Raw genomic sequence first — 22,869 nt, 5'->3', positions numbered from 1 at the left:
ATATCTAGTTCAGAACTTTCTAGCTCCTGAAAACCCGTAACAGTGCTATAAGCTTATAAATCACAGCAGCACCAAAGTTGCATTTCTTAATTAAAATTTCTACAAAATTAAAACCTATGACGTCGTTAAGAATTAAGTAATAAAGTGGAGTGAAACCGTAGAGTTACGAAGACTGCCAGATGTTGCATAGTTATTATATTTTGATTAATTGTTTCCTTAACAAACGCTTTGAGTTTCATACCGCTTACTAATAGGGATGGTGTAAGTTTGGAATATGTTTCATAGCCCTCATTTGTTTATGACTATTTTTGGTTAAGTTGTTTGTTGAAATGACGAGCTTATCAGTAATCTTAAGTATAACATTAATATGATTTAATGATGTCGTTAATTTGATTTAAAAATACTTTTTTGGAATAATAATATTGATATTGGTAGTTGGACCGCTTGAGCAGGAATTTTCACAATAATATCATGTATCTACAATAAAAGCTGAGTTAATTTTTTGATAATGATGTTTATATCAAGGACAATTTAATATTTTTCTAAACCCTAAAGCAATAGACACGAAGCTTTCTCAGTACCTAACACATATGTATTTATTGACAGTGTCATACATTATCAGCAGGAACGACCTACAAACAATCCATCAACGGCCATAACTTTCATGTTATCTGAAAATTGATGGCTTCAAGTTATAGGCTTACTTTCTTTCCTTTCTTTCTTTCTTTCCTCAAAGAAACTTTTTCATTAACGAGATAAATGCTCGAGGATTACTTTTGTGGTAAACAGTTTGTTTGCAAAAGTACATCGAATCGGTTTGTTTTACACGACTTTTTGTTTGTGTAAAATGTTACGTCAGAATTTTGATGTTGCGTTCATGATAGGTTGTCGAAATAAAAACCAGGACCTATAAACAATAGTATACTGATGTAGGTACTTTTATTATATACAAAATATAGAAAACCACTCTAACTACCAACTAATAAAGCCGTTTTTGCGCCTAACTGGGCCTATTCCTATTTTAATTGGTTCAGCTATTTTAAATTGAAAACGATTATGTTCGTATGAATTTAAAATGATTTGTTGTGGTACCTAAATTAATATTAAGTTTCAATAAAAATCAAACTGTAAAATATCTATGCATTATTAAAAAAACTTAATAATAAACTAAAAATCTGTTTCCAAAAAAGTTTCTACGAACTGAATTAAAGTACCGATCATTAGTAAGTCCCCTTGTTGAAAGGTCCACAAATGTTTTTGCTGACACAAACCGTGGGACACGGGGACGACAAGTTATCATTCCTTGTAACATTATCCTTTTTTTGCTAACCAAGGGAACATTTAATTGCTACACGACCTTCAATTGTTAAAGATTGTGAGCAAATATTGAATCTATACCTATATGATATTAAATTTATGTTTATGTCTATTTCTTGAGGGAAGTACTTCCCAAAGCTGGATAAAAAGTAAGTAGCCTATGTATTATGTTATTCTCAAGTGTTAGCTACATTACTGTCCAAGTTTCATCAAAATTCGTTAAGCTGTTTGCGCGTGAAGACAAGTGACAAACACACTAACAAACTTTCGCCTTTGTAATATTAGAGTGAATGTGTTGTGACGAGTCTGATTTTCAGCTATTTGGGTAATTTAATTTAGGTGCATTTCTAAATATTTTGTTAACAGTGTATTAAAAATAACTGGGCTATTACAAAAAAAAAAATGAATTCTAACAAATTAATTCGATTGAATGTGGATATTTTTACTATTACATTTTTCAGTTTATGCGTTGGAATTTTGATTTACACATAAAAATATTTTAGAGTGCTCTATTAAAAATAACTCACGAACTATAAAATCTAAAATAACACATAAAAAATGACGTAACAGTAACAGCCCTATTCACTCAAATGACTGTCAACATAACCCTTTTCCTTCATAACAAAACACCATAAAATAAAAAAAACGATCCCCTGAACGACCACGGGAGTATAAATCTCAATACACAAACATACCCTGGAACAACAAACTGTTAAATTATCCGCTGATGGCAACATCTAATGATTTTTTAGTACCACCAAAATAAATTAAGGATCAGTGAGATCACCCATCCACTATTAAAGGGTTAACTACATTTTTTGTTGCAATGAGGGTTTTCTAAAATGGCGTCCACCAGGTGGCAGCACCGAGTCGTCAGGTCCAGGTAACTGTCAAAGTGCTTATCTTTACTATGAATAGTGAACGATTTTAGTGTTCTTTTTTATTTTATAATTAAAGCACTGCATTATTGTTTTACTATTGAGGTTGAGTAAATAAAAAAAACTAAATCATATTGTGTTAACAAATTTTTCAACAAGCTTTTCCTTAGTACCAGTGACTTTTGCACTCTCTCTCTTAGCTCAATTTTTAGTTCGGAAACCTTATTCTGACCGTAGTCCATAATAAAATCAATAACACTTCCAATATAACAGAATTTCAATAAACAATAAGTTCGGACCCTACAATTCCATACTATTTGACAGCTGTTTGGACCTGACGCATACGAACCGCCGCCTGGCGGCAGAAAAAGTATCGAAAACCCTCATTTCTAAATAAATATAGTTATCGGCACGAATCTTGAGCTCTGATCTACATCTGCGCAGAAGTGATTTATTAGCAAAGAACCAATCCCGAGTGACGGCTATGACGCGATGCACTGCGGGCCAATCACCGCTTTAGCCCACCCCCGCGCCTCACTTCATACCACAAAAGGGACCCAACAAATTACTTCTACGCAGGTGAAGGTCACAGCTCAAGATTCGTGCCGATAACTATACCTACCTAAGTTATTTTTGTTAATTTTGGCAATAATAACTGTCATTGTTTAATTTTCAGAACATGCCTGTGGCATAAAAACTCTTTCGAGTTTTATGTATATTATTATGTTCTGCTGTTATCAGAACATAAGTACTTTTATTTGTAACTTATTTATTACTGTCTACATTACACGTAATTTTAAATAGGGATTCACAAGTATTATTAGCTTTATCTTTATTGTCAAGTTAATATTAAAATGTAATGGTATTCATTAAACCCGTGTTTAAATCCCGGAAATTATATTAAAGAGGAATAAGTAACATATAAATGTTAATATATGTACAATGGCTCGGGTTCGAATAATTAATTTATCAATTCGCAAAATAATTTTGATAAAGCAACGATACGTACTAAACACTAACACAAATATTAATTCTGTGTATGTAGATAATTCTATAACAAAAAACATACACAATGGGCCACTGGGTCATGTTTTCGGATATAAGCCGAACCTTTTTGGAACCACATTGTGATCGGATTGTATGATTTCAAATAATGCTAATGCTGACACACTGTGCAGTGATTTGTGGTCGGAAACAGTTGCAGTTTATACTGGCCGTTTTTAGAACAACTGACCGTGTTTGAACTTCGAACGTGGAACGGAATTTGAATGATGGGCATTGTGACGTCACAGCGCCCTTTTTTTAGAGGTTATTAAATTGGAGCCTGCCAGATATTTTTATTAAAACATTTTAAGGTCTACGCTTGCCGGTTTTATGTATGCAATAAGTTTTGTATAAGCCAAGTGTTAACCTAGTGTATGAAGAAGGATGATTCAATTTGGCACATCAATCTCGCAAATGGCTTTCACGTTAGGTCCGTGTTCTAAGGCAATGGGCACAAGTGCCAATGTTCTTTCTCTTTAAAATTATACTTAGTTACCTACTTCTTTACTACTAGGGAGAACCAAATGTCCCTTTATATCCATTATAATGACTTCTTGTTCAAATAATTGTTAGTGGTGGTACGTTTAAAATGAATGCCATAATATATTCCTACGTTTATGAAATCGCAAATCTTAATAGTAATAAAACCAGCCAATAAAACTGTTTCACGTTGAATTTAATCCTCACACATTCAATTTGTTTTTATTTTGTTTTTGTGCGAAATTGAAACTTTTTTTCTTTATTCTTTCTATTAGTGCTGTATCAGATTTACGGCCTTGGATTGATGGGCCAATTGTTATTCTTACTTACGTCAACATTCTATCTAGATGAAAACAAACAAATAAATATGCAAACAGAATTATTAGCACAAAGTGCCTGTGGGAAGCTAAATGTTACAATAAATGTCTAGATATTTTTGTCTATAGATCCTAATTTATTTACAGGATAAAGGTCAAAGATCAAAGAAAGCAAACCAGTTTCTACCTACGCAATCAATAAATTACAATATTGAATATCAATAAGCTACACATGGGTTTTCCTTTATCCTTTTAAAATTAGAATAAAAGGTCAATACAGAGAATTAGAAAAAAAAAACAAATTCGTATTTCGAACCAATCATATCGTTTCGAATTTCAAATTGAAAAATTGATACAATTCCTGGGATGCTCAAAAAAGTTTTTAATGTAACCAATATCAAATTAAGGTCTGGTTGGAAACACTAGAAATACGGGAATTGTGTGGCAGAATGTCCTTTGTGCTCATTTCCTTTTCATATCTGGGTACTTTTGGCTGGCAGCCAAGCTGAGGGTAACGGATACCGCCAGTTATTGTGTCAACTTCGATATCTGCTTTCTTGCTTTTTCTCGTGTATGCTACTTACCCGATAAGCCATGTTTAGATGGGAATATTGGCAATGCTGCAGTTTTGATGATGTTTTTGCTTGCTAAGAAAATGTGACAGCTTTAAGTTGAAATGGTGTTTTTAAGGCTGGCATGTTTTAGAATTCGAGAACTTGTTTTGTGCTTTTGCCGAGAATTATATTTTTTATACAGCTACGTTCTTACGTGTCAATCAACATCTCGATAGTCATTGAAATATATTCAATATATCGATGTCGATAGTCTCTTGAAATACTCATGACATCTGTGTGATGGATGATAATTTATTTTTATTTTATAGAATTACTTATCTATCTAAGCATGAGTAAAAGACTATTCAATCTAACAGTAATAGTAAAAGAAAGTACATTACCTTTTTACAATACTTACTCTTGCGTATTTATTTACCTACGCCTGATCGCCGAGACAGGAATAATCGTCGATTCATATCGAATAACACCCCTAACAGCTTAGCTCTTTGTTATATCTGTCGACAAGTCCGCTCAGCACTGGATATCTTCCGCCCGATATGATAATATTTACTTTACGTCATAAGATACTGTTTCTTATTTATTCCTTAGAACATTAAGGATATCAATTTCTCTGAAATTCAACTTGGTTCGGTCGGTCCGTGGATGAGTGACCAATTTGTCATGACAAGTTCGGTTTTTGAACATCTTTGTTAGTTCTTACGAGTAGTCAGATGTGACGAGGAGTCTTACCAGGTGGTATCGGATTCCTCAGGGTTGAGGGGGTCAGACAAGCAGACGCTTTTTCATTCATGACTTTTCTTCAGAATTTTCATTGATCGCTTATGCTCAAAATCAGAAGCTCGTGTTTATAAGTATATTTTTATTTTCGTCTTGATATGTATTACCTACTTCTGTGCAAATAAATATAAAGTTTCGTAACTCCATTTAATACTTCATTCTGTTTTTAATTCTAGTAGGATTAACTAGTCTTTAGTTTAAGTGAAATATTACTGAAATAAATACTCTTTGAATTAAAATATAATTTAGCTGTCACCTTAAGTAATTCCTGGGCTCAAGATGGAGAATAGCCTTACTCAAATATAATTCAAACACAGACACTAATTGTGATGAAAATATTATACCTATTATTCAATATAATCTCGTACTAGCACTTACTGAAATTAAGAACTCCCTCGAAATGGGTATTTTCTTGTAGAAATGGATTACAACACATTGTTATGAGATGAGCAATAAATACACATTTTATGTTTAAAACATTTATTATTTTCTGATTTCAATGTTGACACAAGTACTAATCCCGGCTTTACCTCAGTAAAGCTTTAGTAACATATTCATTAGCAACATTAAATTATAAACATAAATATATATTTGGTTATGACAGGTATAGAGATAGATTATTCAATTGATGTAAATAACTAAAATATAACATTCATAAACGCAGCACTGAACCTAACTAATTAAGTATTGGTCGGAAAGTTTTTTGCAGATGACAGTAGGTAAATAGAGATTTTACAAAATTACAATTATTTTTTTTACAAATTTGATAATTCCTAACATACTTTATGCATCTTACTTATTAGAAATTGAGACGCTTAAGGCACAGCAAAATTACATCTAACTAGAATATACAACTATTATAGACACTCTTGGTAACAATCTTTATTCTATTTCGCAAATTGTGATATGTACAAAAATATTTCCATCTTTATAATCTAGCATTATTATTAGAAAATTCAAATTAAAACATTCTGAGTATACATTGTATACAATTACATCATTAAATGCATTGGTGTGTGATGAAAGTAATAAATAATACAGAAATAATAAACGAACACAGCTAAATACAACTAAACATCCCGAACATAAAGCAGATAACACAAATCGATACACTGAACAGAAATACGTCTTTTGAACTCCACTGAATTATTGGCACAATTTCACTAACTTTAGTCTCAGTGTCAATAAGTATCGGTTCCACTTCTAGAACCGATATTCCTCAAATCAGGCATGCGAGTTGTCTCTTCGCTGCCTCTCCAGCTGTTTCCTATGATTGTGGCGTTTCCTCGCTATTATTGCTATTAATATCACAACGACTGCCAGGGCCACAGCTATGCCTATCCACCAGTACGTGTTATACGACGCCTCTTTCGTAGTAACCTCCTTTTGGTCCCCAGCTGCGACAGGATTCTTTATTTCCAAAACTCCTACAGTAGACGTTTCTACACTAAACTTAGAATTCGATTCTTCACCTGTATTGATTATGTTATTTATAATGTCTTCGTGAGTTTCAATAGCCGTATCTACTTCTTTGGGTGTTTCTTGATTCTCGGCGGATGATGGGATTTCATTTTCTTCGGGCACTGGTTCAACGGCATCTACATAATCATCAGAACTACCGCTATCCGTTGATGGTTCTAGTTGGTTATCTAAGTATTCGTCCAAGAATTTGTAGTAGTCTGTTAGTCCCGTATATTCTAGGCCGTACTCCCGCTTGGCTAGCAGATCGCTGACCATTTCAGGCCAGACGGTTCCGTAGCCTTGGATCATAGCGTCTCTGTAAAGAACAATACAAATTGAACCAATCTCAACAAAGACTTAATATTTCGAGTATTTAAGATATACTTTCATAGAATAGGATATACTTACATTAACCGATCATTATTTTCAGCTATATGGTTAACCAAATCCGAATCATCCGACACGAGTTCTTCAGCAAAAGACTGATAGATCTGGTACTTTAGTACTAAGCCCATGAATTTACTGTAACAAAAAAAAAATAAGTTAAACGTGCTTTATTTTTCTCAGAAACAGTCATTCTTCTTTACTTCTACTTCAATATTTACTCACCCAATATAAGGTTTATTAAACATCATGTACGGGTCCCCAAGGAAATCACTGTCACCCGTTTCAATGTTGGAGAAGTTTTTACGAAAATCACTCCAGCTGCTTGGAATTTTCGAATAAGGTATCGCTCCAGTTAAAACTTTTATTCTCCATTCGTCAGCTGCCAGATAGAAGTTTAATCTGTAAAAGAGGAATATTTAATTAAAATATTTTAAACCTAAACACCATATTAATCAAGGAAGTATAATTTTAAAATAAGCCTTACTTTGGTAAATCCCTCAGAGCCATAATCAACTGCAAGACCAGACGATGATAATTGGGATTGTAGTTGAAAGTTTCTAACGGGAACAATCCAGCCTTACTGAGCGCATGTGGGTTCACGGAAAGTAGCGACACAAAACCAGGAATAGCTTCATACACAGCTGGAACAAATAACGCGATGAGTTGCGAACTTCTCAAAGATATTACTTCAGAACAAGTGAGGAATCTTACCAGAGTAACGGGAAGCCTCTCTTAGAATATAAGTGTTGTTGCTATGTAAATTAATGGTTTGCTTGTAGACAATCTTCATGACTGCTTCGTGAGCTTCTATAAAGTTGGCTATGCTGACGTCTTTACAAGTTATCGCTCTGACTTTGTTAGGTTTACACCAATTCACTAAGGTTGGCGGACAAGTACTATTGAACACAGATTCAGTCCAAATATCTGGGTTGGCGTCTCCTAAGTTTAGAGCTTTGATGAGTTTTGCAGCTTGTTTGAAAGCTTCTACTCCGCCTAAGTTCTGTGAAATAATAATTACATTATAGATTTATTTATTCACGTAGAAAGAATGATTCAATATCGTTTGAAATTATAAATAGACTAGCTGTTGCCCGCAACTTCGTCTGCGTGGGCAATATAGAATCGTCAAAATACTACTTATCCCGTAGGTGCATTCTTTCACGTGACAGTATAATTAGGATTAGCACTTCGCAGTCGCAAAGATTCATTGATCAAGGTTGTGTTGTGGATGTGACCATTTATCTAAACAAAAGAAGTAAAGTTTGTGACGTTGTTCAGCCAATTTGGAAAATTATTACGTATGGTGCGTAAGTAATTTTCACAGGAAACAGCTATAATCTATGTCTACATGCTTTGAGTCTGATAAAGCTGTCATTTGTACATTTTCTGCAGCTGCTGCGACTAATCAGAAGCCAGAAAGTCTGTCAGTCTTACCATAATATGGATATCGTCTTGTGTAGTTGACTGGATTGTAGATAGGTAGTCGCTCCAAGCAAAATATTGGTACTAAAACAGATTCGGTGACTGGAAGCCAACACCAACATAGTTGGGGAATAGCTGGATGGATGATAAAATGAGTCATCATCATCAGCAGGCGCATAGGGTAGGATAGTTTCACTTACTCATGGTAAGGCTGACCACACATTAGGCGTGCGCGATCCTCGGGCGTGTGAGTAGTGCGGGCGTCGCGAGCACGCTGCGTGAACGTCGCGTTTTGCTGCCCTGCGGCATTTGTGAAGAGTGCAAGCGACGCGCTCGCGGCGAGCACGCGGCGCTCGAGTTGCGTTCTTACCCCTTCGCCTGCTATCCCCGCCGCCCGCTAAACGCCTTAGCAGTTAAACGTCAAGGAGAGCGGCGCGTGCGCGCCGCGAGCGCGCTGCAAATGCCGCAGGGCAACAAAACGCGACGCTCACGCAACGCGCTCGCGACGCACGCGCGGCGCCCGCGCTACTCACACGCCCGAGGATCGCGCACGCCTAATGTGGGGGAGGCCTAAGCCAGGACTCCACCGAAATGTTTGCATTAGTTCACGAATAGGCAAAATGTACGTATCTGTGAGAGTCCACTTCATGTGTTCGTACTTGAAACCTGTAGTTTTGCCAAGATTTTCAGAATGCACGCTCGCAATTTGTCATTTCTTGGTGGAGCCAGCAAATCAAAAGAAACATAAGTGTTGTATACTGTGCGTCACTACCGCACACTGGGAAAATTTCGCTCTTGCGGAGGACGTTTATATACCATATTTTGTGTCACACGTAAACAGGACGACAGTAAGTATCCACCGAAACACTTTCAAAGATCTGATGAACGAACAAATCAGACCTGACTTGGTCACCTGGGACCAATCAGAGCTCTATGAAGCGATAATACGCTTTGGCTCCTACTGTTATTGTGGTTTCTGAAAATTTATTCACCTCATTCAACGATGAATGTAATTCTGATCAATTCTGATGGTACTATTAAGAACACTTGCTTAGCGCAGAAGCTGACGTTGGCAGGTCAACTCTTTTGACTTCTCGAATAGGATACCATTGGTTTTTGTGCAATGCACACCTGCAATGCATTCTGGATTAGGATAGGATATAGGTGGATAGGATTTGCAACAGAGAACAATTCTGTCTTTGTGATTAAATGATATCAAACGTAGTTTTATATAAAAGGTGTTTTTTTAGACTTGGCTCGGGTCTTACTGAGACTGTTCGTAATCGTGAACAGTGTATTTGCGATCAGAAGTTGAAAGTAAGCATGTCTCTGGTATGCGGCGCGTAATTTGTACGTTTTCAGACGCATAAAGCATTTTACGTGTGTATGGTATTAAATAGAGTATGAGGGCGCGGGTTCGATCCCAGGTCAGGCAAGTACCAATGCAACTTTTCTAAGTTTGTAAGTACTATCTAAGTATATCTTAGACACCAATGACTGAGTTTCGGATGGCACGTTAAACTGTAGGTCCCGGCTGTCATTGAACATCCTTGACAGTCGTTACGGGTAGTCAGAAGCCAGTAAATCTGACACCAGTCTAACTAAGGGGTATCGGGTTGCCCGGGTAACTGGGTTGAGGAGGTCAGATAGGCAGTCGCTTCTTGTAAAGCACTGGTACTCAGCTGAATCCGGTTAGACTGGAAGCCGACCCCAACATAGTTGGGAAAAGGCTCGGAGGATGATGATGGTATTAAATAGAGAGAGCTCCCATTTCTTATCTGCACTTTGTATCTGGGCTTGTTTTTAAAGCTACAGAATCCTACATTACCTTCCTCACGCTTAGCAGCGCTTGCGAGAGATAGATCCTCATTTCTTCTAGGATTAAGTTTACATATTTTGCATCAGAAAAAATAATTAAGGTCTACTTAATACTACTCACTCAAAGTACTTTGTTTTAAGGCCACCACATTAGTGGAAGATAAGCTAAACTATGTTTATGAAAAAATCCTGATATGAACTCCATCTGTAACTTTAAATGATAATTAATTGTTCCACTAAAGTCATCATTTTTGACATAATGTTCAAAAAATTATTTAGATGGCACCGTTTTAAATTTGGCCGAGAACTATTAATTTTCCTTTCATCAAGGTAATAATTATAGTTGGATTTTGATGTGGCACGGCAAACTGACAAACACTATTGAAATGTCTATCGAAAAATTACACTACGTGTTAAAATATGGTGAATTACGGAAAATACACAACTCCATCTGTTGAAATAATAATCCTCTATAAAGAATGTATGGTAATATTGTCATTTACCACCTCGTTCCTTTGACAAATTGATGATGTATTTTATTTACCACAGATGGAGCTACTTTAACCTTGGCTAAACAAAATTTTCATTTTTTTTTTTCTTCCGATGTTACTTATAAAGGTGTGATTTTCGGTGTAAAGATTAATAATAGGCCGATCAACTAATATAAGTACAATATTCAAATGTACAGTTATGACAAATAGATTGCGTGTCGTAATATTTTACATCTTGAATTCACAAAATTAATCATATCTTTTGATAGAGTGAATCGATTTCGATGAAACAAAAACTAAGTAATACCCCAAGTTACGTAGAATTTTTGTATATAAGCATTGTCTGCATTTAATTCGTAGATTTTACGTGAATCCCGAACAAACAAACAGATAAACAGACAAACAGACAAACAGACAAACAGACAAAAATGACAAAAATGATGGAAATGGGTTCTGTTAGTTATCCTTTAACATGCTGGCTATTTTTTTTGTCAATTTCTTCAATGTACAAAAATTACTTTTCTACAGATTTATTATATGTATATAGAAGAGATAGTTCCTTAGATCCATAAAGAAAAGTTTTCTACTTAGACACGACAATTTAGGACCAAAATTATAAAATAATATTAATTTTACCTTCAACTGAAGATTTGCGTGGACTTTCTGGTAAATACCAGCGTGTTTTGGCAGTAAACTTTCTATTAGATTGGACCAATCATCTCCGGTCAGCGATCCTGCAAAATAGTGTGCCATTAATGTATGAAACTTTAATCAACGTTATTTGCATTAACCCAAAGGCCTTGATTGGTTCTGCTTTATAAAAGCTGAAATTGTTTTTAAATATAAAAAAATAATTAAAGGATTTTTTGAGGCAGTATTTTAACTACATGATCTTTGACGTGTTTAAACATTACCTATCAAAGAACGCAACTTGTCTGGATTTCTATACCGTCCCAAATATTTAAATAATTTTAGTATCTGAATAATAAAAACACAGCATAAAAAGGAGTGATCTTCTCATTCAAATAATTTCTCTCGCTACAAAAAAAAATAATTTGCTTAATCATTCCTTTTATGAATTTAGTTTTATATCTTTGCTACCCCTTTTTTTCAATTAATTCCCTCCAGTCTTTAGTGGCCAGTTTATAGGCTACGAGGGAATAAAACAAATGAAATTGCCTAGGCTTAAGTTACTGTTTTCCGCAGTCAAACTATTTATACTGTTTACCGACTGCAACAACTTTCCCCGTTTTAATTTTAACTTCCACACAACTTTTACCGTGGTGCATTCAGCATACGTGTTTTGTTTAAAAAGGCTTTTTCAAACTTTGAAATTGTGAGGAAATGTGGTATGGAGACTATCATTTTTAACCAACTGCCAATAAGGGTTTTTTTTAGTGCTATATTTAGAAACGAAAAATTGACAACATCAACAACTTTGGATGACATTTTTGCACGCTCAAAAATAAAAACAAAATTATTTTGGTTAAAATTTTCAGTTCCTGGTAACTTAAGTATTGAGTGGGGTACTTACTTAGTAAATGTACTGGCAGGGGCTTGCCGACGGCGTCAGACCCCTTGAGCCTAAGTGCAATGTATTTGTGGAGTTTCGAGTAAAGAGGTTTCACATTTTCCCACAATTCCCGCGCCTTTAGTATGGCACCTTCGTACTCGCCGAGCGCATCCCAATATTCTTCTACTGAGTTGTAATCTGTGAAAAAATTATATTAGTAATTAAAATCTTTTATTGTGAATTAATCAATAAATATTCAATTTTTTTTAATGAAATATCTCTATAGTTTCCGTCTAAAATTGAGATTGTTTTTGAAACTGCAAATTATAAAATCTTTTCCGCCGACTTCCAAAATATTTTTGATACCACAAGTTTTCAATTTCAAGTTATTATCACATATTTATTCATCAGACCCAAGTACCCCTTAAGTTCAGGCTTTAAACTTTCCCGACAAATTGCCATTTTCTCCAACTTCATGGCATAACTTCGGAATTGTGCCCTTATTGACAAATCCGTAACCAGTTTCGACTGGATATTCTGAAGCTGGTTATTAAATCTAAGTTACTCAAATATTAATTATTGAACCTAGATCTATATTAATCCAATTTAATATTTATTATAATAAGCAAACGTAATTTTCTTTAAGAGTTACTGAAAGGAATTTACTTTCAACCTTTAATATCTTTGTTTATGATATTTTACAGACACTTCGAATTATAGTCCTACTTTCATATTTTCTTGAGATATTATTCAAACCTTAATACCTATCTCTAAGCACTTTCGTCTTGATAAATATATTTCAAAGTTTGTATCGAAGACGAGCCTTCTTAGAATATAATTTCAAAACTTCTTAAGATTAAGTGTAATATTTAGATTCAACGTTATTTCCATAAATTAATTACTGCTAAAGGCTCATCATGAACCTGTATTTTGTGCATTTTCAAAGCGTTCTCTTAATTTAAAAAATCAATCATCTTTTTCATTAATTTCTTCATTTATAATTTTGTTATTGCACTTTCACCTAGAAAGTGTCCTTCAGACTCAAGTCAGTCCTTCTCTGCCTAATGGCATATCACAAGTGACATTCTTTCCAGCCAGGTATCATAATAACCACATTTAAAAAAATATTCTTCCCATAGAGTTGCAAAGATGAGAAAAGCAAACAGGTTGGTAGCAACTCAACAAACTGTATTGTTCCTTTTTCAAAAGCTCTTTTATCCGGTTGAAAGCGGAATTATGGAGACACTAAATGTATCCCATGGCGTTTGTTATGGCATACGAGTTAATGCGTGTTGACTAATTTATTTCTTGTTTGTTAATATATGGTGTCGTGTTTAACACCATGGTGGGGTTTGTTTTGTTTTCTAAACAGCTTGCTTTAGAGCTACGTTTGAGTATTTTATGATTTATCAATGATATTTTTGGATATAGAATTTTTAATAGAAATTAATTAATTAATACCAGATACATAGAAACTATAATTCATTGTTTTGTAAATATATATATCTTCATATTAATCATTTTAATAATATATGTAGATCTAATTAAAGTAATATATCAATTACAAACCGTAATAGCTATCTTCTAATAAATCACTATATATCTGTTAATTGTATTATTGTCTGATATATTAATGTTATGATTTATTGGACCGTCAAATTAATTTATTGCATCGTAGGCTGCTGATAATAAAATTTTGAGAATGATTATTTTCACAGGTGAGGTCGTAGTAAGTTAAAAGTATGGAGAAGAGATTCTGTAAATGATGTATAGACGCAGTAAAACTGGTATGAATGGAGATATAAAAGTGCCTTTATATCCCTTATTGGCAAAAAGAAAACTTGACGAAAGTAAATGACATGTATATAAAAGGAAAGGAAGGTGTGCAAAGGAAGTACATTCAACTGAAACTTTCACTTCACAAACTTTTGAAAATAGAACAAGTGCGAAAAAACTTGACGTCACACTATATTTTTATTCTATTGTTGAAAACTCCGAAACAAAACACTGTTTAACTTTGTGTGGAACTTAAACCTCTCATCATGTCTTCACACAGTTTAAGAGCAAAAACTTGTCTTTGTCCCCTAGAGTACAAATAATACTAGCCTTTTTATAACAAAGGTTGCAAGAATTTGTTTCACTGTAATGAAATTACGAGCACTGTATAAACTACAGTTTAGTGTGGCTTTTGTTTAAGAAGCGCTGAGCTTTAAAAAACGTCGGAAAAGTGGCTGAGAAGCACTTTTTGTTGCATCGGTTTTTAGAATAGTTCGTGCCACTTTAAATATATTTATTTAAATGAATATTTTATTTTAGAACTGAAATTACACGAAAGATAGACAAAGAACAACGAGATACAACCTAAAAAGTGCTGAAATAATCAAATGTGATCCTGTGGCAATCGTTACGTATTACGGTTATCAGACTAACCAATCTGATGAAAGGGTATCAGGTTGCCCAGACTAGTCAATAGTCGTGACAGGCAGATAGGCTGTTGCTAGATATATACATAATTATAATCTATACTAATATTATAATTGTGAAAGTTTGTGAAAATGTATGGATTTATGTTATTCTTTCACGCAAAAAGGGCTGGTTCAATTAGTTTGAAATTTGGTATGTAGATACTTGTTTTCCCACACACCACGCCGGCAAAACCGCGGGCGGAAGCTAGTAATCTATGTATACTAATATTATAATGAGGTATACTTTGTTTGTTTGTAATGGATAAACTCAAAGACCACTGGACCGATTCAAAAAAATCTTTCACTTTGAGAAATCTACATTATCTGCGAGTAACATAGGCTATATTTTATCCGGGTACGGGCACTAGTTCCCACGGGACGTTAGTGAAACCGCGGAAAATCAGCTTGTAGCGAATACTGTTACAGCCTTTTTTTATCGTCCCACTGCTGGACACAGGCCTCCTCTCACACGGAGAAGGATTGAGTGTTATAGCGAATATTGAGAAAAAATACTTACTGTTCTGTTTTGATGCATTCCGCAACAAAGGAAGAATGTGCTCTAAGTAATCGTTGAGGTCCGGCAAGTTATGCTCCCAGGACTTTTTCATACGAAGCAGTGTTTCCTCGTCTTGCTGCCGAGCGAAGTTGTAGTGGAATTCTGTGAAAGGTAATTAAATTAAATAAAAAGGTCTTTTGTGTTTAGCTTTGGTATCATTGTGGTTGTTCTTTGATCACAAATACTTAGATATTTAAAAAATAATAGATTAATTTTACAAACTTTAAAAAGAAGTAAACGGGGTTTTGAAAAGCTCCATATTGTTGACTGATGATAAATAAATTACGGCATTCATAAAGAGTATAATTTTGCATTTTTTTTTTCCTACACCTATATTATTGCGACCAGTATCCAAAGTACTATTTTATTAAATCACAAAACGCGATGCATTTCATATCCTGCGTCCATTGACATTCAGCATTTCTAAAATATGGCAAACCATTAAAATCGCTTCGAGTTATGCTTGTCGTAAAATCTCTTATTTCCGATGCAGTGACTCGACAGCGTTTAGGTGGCTTTTGGATTGTGATCTAGCTTTAGCAAAGCAAAACGCAAGTACTGGGTAAGCTTTTGTTACTAAATGGTTTGACGTGAGTTGCTCTAATAGTTACGTATTTTATTATGCGAGAGTGAGAATATGGAAATAATGAACGTAGCTTTTTTGGTTATCTACATATTATAAAACTAAAGACCCTGCAAGTTTGTTTGTTTAAACGAGCTTATCTCAGGTACTACTAGACCAAAAAAAAACAATTTTTTTTTGTTACATAGCTCATTTGTTGAGGGATGTTCTGTGTTTCGGATGGCACGTTAAACTGTAGGTCCCGGCTGTCATTGAACATCCTTGGCAGTCGTTACGGGTAGTCAGAAGCCAGTAAGTCTGACACCAGTCTAACCTAGGGGTATTGGGTTGCCCGGGTAACTGGGTTGAGGTCAGATAGGCAGTCGCTTCTTGTAAAGCACTGGTACTCAGCTGAATCCGGTTAGACTGGAAGCCGACCCCAACATAGTTTGGGAAAAAGGCTCGGAGGAGGAGGAGCCCATTTGTTGAGGAAGGATTCGCTTGGGGTTTTTTTTATACGGGAGTGCCAAATATCCCCCACGCGATAGAATGGTTGTAACGCTGGTGAAAGGTAGTTCCCTAATGCAATTATTTTAAGACCTACTTAGCTAACTTGATTACGAACTAATTCTTTCTTTAACGTCTCACCGCAAAATCTTCACGGATTTTTTCCCTAAAAACATGATCCCTCTCGAAAGATGAGAAATTAACTTTTTACAAACATTCGTCTCTTGTGCCCTGTTATTAAAAGTTCCTTCTTACTTTATGAAATTCATAATGACTTTGAAATTTTATTTCGTAAAGACAGTGGTCGTGTTGTGTGCGTATTTGTCTTTCCACTTCCCTTCTAAGGGACTTGTAAAGCACTTAATTCGTTTTTAAATTGGGTGCCGCAGTTGTTTTACAAAATAAATTATTTTCGTGTCTCCAGTTCAAATGGCAATTGACATAATTTTGTTAAAGAATATTACACAATCTTTTTCAAAATATTTTTTTTTTATATTTTCTGTATAAGAATTGGTTCCATGACTACTTTCCTATACTTTTTAGCCGATAGCTCGACGTAAAGAACGGTATGGCGGGTCAGTCCATGAATTTTGAAATATTTTTGTTAGTTTGACTGCAACTATTTCACTATTTAAACCGAACAGACTAACAGAGACCCAAATATTATTCAGAGTTAAAACTGCCCTAAGCCAAAATGAAGGTATTAATATAGATTAGTCTTACCTTTCAGCGAACAATTGGTGGCGGCTCCACAATCATAGTTGGTTGCAAATCTAATTTTGTTCTGAGCGTTATCACCGAACGTGACCAGCTGAAAAACGAACATACAATGTAGCAGACAATCAAAATACTTTTAAAGATATATAGGAAATATTTTTGCCTAAAATGCGGTACTATCACATGACGCATACAAATATTACGGGTGCGGTCATAGTATAAGAATGAAAAAAAAAAAATATGGCCCGAATACAGTTTTACGACTAGATAATGTTTTCCCAGTGTTTGCACTACTAAGCTGTTCTCATAAATGATACGTCACATTTCTATGTTAAACTAGCCTCCTTCTTCCTCAGCAATAATACTTTACGTGCCTGCTTATTTTTGCTACATTTCCAGCATAAAAAAAAATGCACAAAATTGTTTACACTTAAGAAAAATGGAGCGCCGACATAAAAAGCTCTCGCTACGGTAAAGCCACGTCTCAAACGGGTGGTTACAATCATATTTCACCGATAAAACTCCACAACGGACGTCATAAATAATAGCAAAGATTTATATCCAATTACTTCCCACTATCTATCGTAATAAAAATAACTAAATGAATTTATTATCTCTCAGGTGTATATTGTATGTTCAGTTCTCGTTCTCGGAACCTTTATTGTTAGCCAGCTTTTGTTGGTACCGAGTCATTTTGCTGGATTTTTAGCGTACTTTTGTACTGAAAAATACTCTCGCTTGCTCGGTATGAATATGAATAGAAATAGAATACTTATAACTGTATGAAAATTGTACGAATAAATGGATATTGTTATACGGATGAATAGAATTTCATTGGGAAATTCTTCATATTAAAAACACTATACACACATTGTTATCTATTTTTATTTCCTTCGTATTATGAACACATAGTTATCTTTTTAAACTTTTACGTTGAAGAATTCAGTAATAACCACATCAAAATGTTACTTTATAGTAAAGGATTTCTGCATAGAAGTTTCCTCTATGTGAATGGTATTTCTACCTGCATTACAATATACTAATTTCCTATATTTTCGTTACAAAAAACGTTACGTTACAGCCTTTTTATCGTTCCACTGCTGGGCACAGGCCTCCTGTCACACGGAGGCGAGATTGAGCATCAATCACCACGCTTACTCAATGCGGGTTGGTGATTTCAGACGTCAAAAAAAAAACAAAGTAAAATTATAATTCATTCTAATCTTACCCTTATCCACTGCTCAGTATCAAGCAGTGTATCTCCAGGCTGCAACAGCAACTTCACCTTGCGCCTGAGTACGTTGTCATCGGCCGATAGCGCATGCGCCGTGAGCGCGCTTTTGATGTCAGTCGTTTGTTGGACAACGAACATGCCGTACGTCTTGTCGCGCTCCAGCTGAAGAAAATATATTTATGTTAAAAAAAATGGTGAAAGGTTCCATTTTAGATTCGTAGTATGGGTCTTAGTCTAGACATTTTTTTAATTTAACATTTAATCAATTCACTAAAAAGTAGGTAAAAAGTGTAGACATACTGTTGATGTTATATACGCGAAAAGTTGTACATTCATAAATCTTTAATATTTATAAGAGTTATTTCTGTTACACTTTGTGTAAGAGATATTTGTACATGAAATGCATCGCGTAAGCTGCTTTGGCTAATTACGTCATACACGTATGCAAATAATATTTAAATGTTGTTATGCCATGCCAAACACTAACTGTAGTTGAATACCGAGTTAATCAGTTAATTAAACTAGAGCAGCCATATGCATTTCTGCTATTCAATAAAGTATTTAATTTCAGCAAATTATTTATTTAATAAACCATAATTATTGCGATTACATTTGAAAATAATTATTTGTTTAATGGACGCATATTTTGGGTGACGATTTCGGCATGTCTTGTTTTACATTTACTTGCTTTAAAATCGATTTAATATTTACTGACACAGATTTATCGAATCAAAAACATCTGTACTTTTTTTAATATAATGTAATCATCAAATGAAATCGCCCGCTTTTTGGGTACAGCGTGAGAGTGTCTGACTTTTACTGACTAAAACCCACCATGTTCCTTCTGGAGCCTCATTTTAGCTGACAACATATTTTTTATAAAAAAAAAACCTGTTTCTACGTACCTTAGACGCCAATCCTTTACTATTTCCAGTGAGTTCATTCCACGCAGCATTCGCTCTCTGTTCACAATGGTCTACATAGTCTAACTCCACCAGGTCTACTAGAGAGACCAGCCATCTTCTGTCGTCAGCGCTGGAAGAAGTACCGCATTGTAGGGGACACAGGAGTGCATAGAAGTAGACGAAGAGAAGAGTTAGGAGCCGCATTGTTGATCTGTGAACAAAAATAAGATTGAATAAAAAAAAACCGACCAAGTGCGAGTCGGACTCGCGCACGAAGGGTCCCGTACCATTATTTATAAAAAAAATATTTATTTAATTCTAGTTTTCAGTATTTTTTGTTATAGCGGCAACAAAAATACATCACCTGTGAAATTTTCAGCTCTCTAACTATCACGGTTCATGAGGTACAGCAAGGTGACAGACGGACCGACGGACGGACGGACCGACGAACGGACGGACGGACGGACGGACGGACAGAGGAGCGAAAACAATAAGGTCCCGTTTTACTGTTTGGGTACGGAACCCTAAAAACGAATTCGACCTTGAGTGGGTCTAATACAAATGGGTGGCCTCTCAAGTGCCCATACGCTGTTAAGAACTGACGAGTAACTGAAAGGGGATACTTGCAAAGATTACATAAGTCATGGAATAAATGCAAATGTATTTGTTAAGTCAAACCCGTTAGGCTGTGAGCCGACATTGAAAGATTTTGCATTAAGGTGCCCCAGGAAAACCCCCTAATATTTTTTACCCATTCACCCGAACATGGGATGTTGTGAATAGATTTAACAAGGTACATTTTCACAAAAAAAAACTATTGAAATTACGTAACGTTTCCACAAAAAGTCGGATCTAAAACAAAACTTTTATAAGTACTTTTTGGAGCACACTTTATGCAAGACAACGGAAAGCACTCATAGTTCTCACCAGCCTTGACGTGAAGCTCAAAAGTTTGTTCTAATGAAATGTTGACGTGAAAGGTTTTATTCAAAAGTATACTTTAAAAACAATCTCTTAAAGCAACTATTTCTTTACTTTCTATTTTGATATCTCATATGTCTCCTTTGATAAGACCTTATTGCCAGCCCATTAGAAAGAGATTTGATGTGGGACCCACTAATCTATATTGGATTCACGCGGATTCAGTGAAATCCCTTCTCATTCAAGTAATCTTCCTTGTATTACAGTACAGACCATCAAATAAATGGTGACCCAAGTAGAAAAATAGCTAGTTTTTGTAACAAGATCTTTTTTGTGGATGTTAGTTTATAGTTGCCATAAAACATAAAGTTTAGAGGTTTACTCTACTCTTTGGTTTTAGGTTGTGTGACATAAATAAAACAACGCATTTCATGATTACTACTCACTATAGGCTGTAACATGATTGTTACTTTTGATGTCCTTTTTCAGTGGTACATAGCTTCACAGTGTCATGCATACAAAAATAATGTAAATGTTTATACAATTTTGGCAAGTCTATACAAATTACTCCATGATTCACTCCATGATTTTATTGTGACATGAAAATTTGATGTTTTATAGAATTCTACAAGTAGGTATGTGAGGATAGTTATTTCAAGTCGTACCTCGGCTCAATAGTACGAACCAATCGCGTATAACGCGGTGTCCTGCGTGAGCGACGAACGCGACGCGACGCGACGCAACACGACGCGACGTAATGCGACGCGATGCTATACGCGACAAATGTCCTACGTGATTTTGGTAATTACTTCTCAAATCATGGAGAAGTACAGTACAATTTTGCTTGAAAGTTCATATTTAAAGTACAGACAGCAACATTCTTTCAAGTTCTTTGTACTAATAAACGATTTCTATAATGTTTATGTTTTTTGTTCCACAACAATCTTTATTCACGCACTGCGGCGATCAACGCTTCTGAATAGTTCGTGGTGTCGCATCTGGTCGCCCTCAAAACAAGTGCGCGTTACGTCGCGTCTCGCCGCAGACTGTCACATAGGCCGCATGTAGGGTATGCCGTTGAGTTGAGCGCGTTCGTCGCGTTCGCAGCGTCGCGTCGCGTCGCGTTCGTCGCTCACGCAGGACACCGCGTAAGCATTTGAGCGCTTGAGCACGTTGGACTACTATTACAAAGATCGCGCGTTAGCACGAAATTTCTTCGGTGAAAACGTTCGACCTATTATGGGTAAAATTTCTACAAATACGTGAACTAAAATATCGGGATTTTACCCAGTCAAGCCTTATAAAAAAAAAAAAAAACTGGGAATTCATTTCAAGTTCCAAAAGTGGTGATAACAAGAAAATCACAGAAAACCACAAAGGCTATCAGTGATTCAAGCCATTATTACAAAACCCGAATTTCGTTTATACAACCAGCTCAGTATCAATTATCTCAGCAATAAGGGAACACCCCAAAAACGAGCATTAATGAGGGTACCACAAAATTAAAGTTTTTTTAACATTCAACCGTTAGAACTGGAGCCATTCATCCTTTATTCGTCTGAAAGGGTCACGATGATAAAAAGAAAATTAAAGACCAGGCATTCATAAAGCGATTGTTGCTTTCATTCAACTTCTTTCACAGGAGATATTAAAACTACATCAAGTGAGAGGAGGAAATGCAAAAGATTTTTTATGCAAATTACATCCTGAATTATTGCTGCAAATCCCCAAGAGAATGCGAGCTTTAGAGGTTCTGAAATTAAATCATTTGTTTCACATGAAACGAAGACAAAAAGCGATTTAACGGCTTCGCAAACAAGACGAGCTTTGTGAACTTTTACAATTTGGATTTTTAGCAAGTATGAAATTCCCGGATTTGTAACAAACGAAAATACGATGATTTAACTTTAATTTAAAGGTTTTAGCCACATCGGAAATTAATGCCTGATTTTTCGTTAATTTTAGAGCTTAAGCGATAAAAGTAATACAGACAAATTCAGTTATCTGACTTCATTCGGTTTTACGTCGTCCGCTTAGTTTAGGAAAACACCAACAGTGTCTTTTTCATTAACCCAAACGCCGCTTAACTTTCTTTGACAAACATGCCGGATATAATAACTCAATTTCGCTGGCTCGTTCCGGTTGGATACCGGTGTCAAGTTGTGTGACCTATTTGGACGAAATTTGCGTATTATACGCCACGTCAAGTTCCAACGAAAGGCAGCTCAATTGAGCGCAACCGGAGTGCGGAAACTGGTCGTCCTATCAATGCGACTGTTCATGTGCGTCACAATCCACCGTAATGAATGCAAGCATTTTTAAACTACGACTTTAAAACAAAGCCTTAAAACTCAATATCGTTTGACGAAAGTTAGATATTGTTTTTTGTTCCAGGTCTTACTTGACCGCATTTCAGATAATAGGCAGGCGGAAATAGTTACATGGTTTCAGAAAACGTGCTCAATAAGGTTTAACGTCACAGGAGCATTGGAGCAGAATAAGAAAGGACTATAACAAAAAGA

General features: G+C 35.4%; 1 protein-coding gene across 1 annotated transcript in view; it reads right to left on the bottom strand.

Annotated features, from left to right (window-relative positions):
- Positions 1-5,851: 5,851 nt before the first annotated feature.
- LOC124634336 (angiotensin-converting enzyme-like protein Ace3) overlaps positions 5,852-22,869 on the bottom strand; it is a 79,000-nt gene continuing 61,982 nt past the window's right edge. The window contains exons 3-13 of the mRNA XM_047169879.1: positions 19,427-19,637; positions 18,516-18,683; positions 17,294-17,381; positions 15,463-15,603; positions 12,502-12,678; positions 11,604-11,701; positions 7,948-8,236; positions 7,721-7,877; positions 7,459-7,635; positions 7,258-7,371; positions 5,852-7,165 (exon numbers count right to left, since the gene is read on the bottom strand). Coding sequence (XP_047025835.1) covers positions 6,613-7,165; positions 7,258-7,371; positions 7,459-7,635; positions 7,721-7,877; positions 7,948-8,236; positions 11,604-11,701; positions 12,502-12,678; positions 15,463-15,603; positions 17,294-17,381; positions 18,516-18,683; positions 19,427-19,630 — 2,166 coding nt within the window. The 5' untranslated portion in view covers positions 19,631-19,637 and the 3' untranslated portion in view covers positions 5,852-6,612. The remainder of the gene's footprint in view (positions 7,166-7,257; positions 7,372-7,458; positions 7,636-7,720; positions 7,878-7,947; positions 8,237-11,603; positions 11,702-12,501; positions 12,679-15,462; positions 15,604-17,293; positions 17,382-18,515; positions 18,684-19,426; positions 19,638-22,869) is intronic.

This window comes from Helicoverpa zea, chromosome 11, assembly GCF_022581195.2.
Source record: "Helicoverpa zea isolate HzStark_Cry1AcR chromosome 11, ilHelZeax1.1, whole genome shotgun sequence".
NCBI lineage: Eukaryota > Metazoa > Arthropoda > Insecta > Lepidoptera > Noctuidae > Helicoverpa > Helicoverpa zea.
Note: the sequence above shows the minus strand (reverse complement) of the source record. Positions and strands in the feature narration are given on the sequence as shown.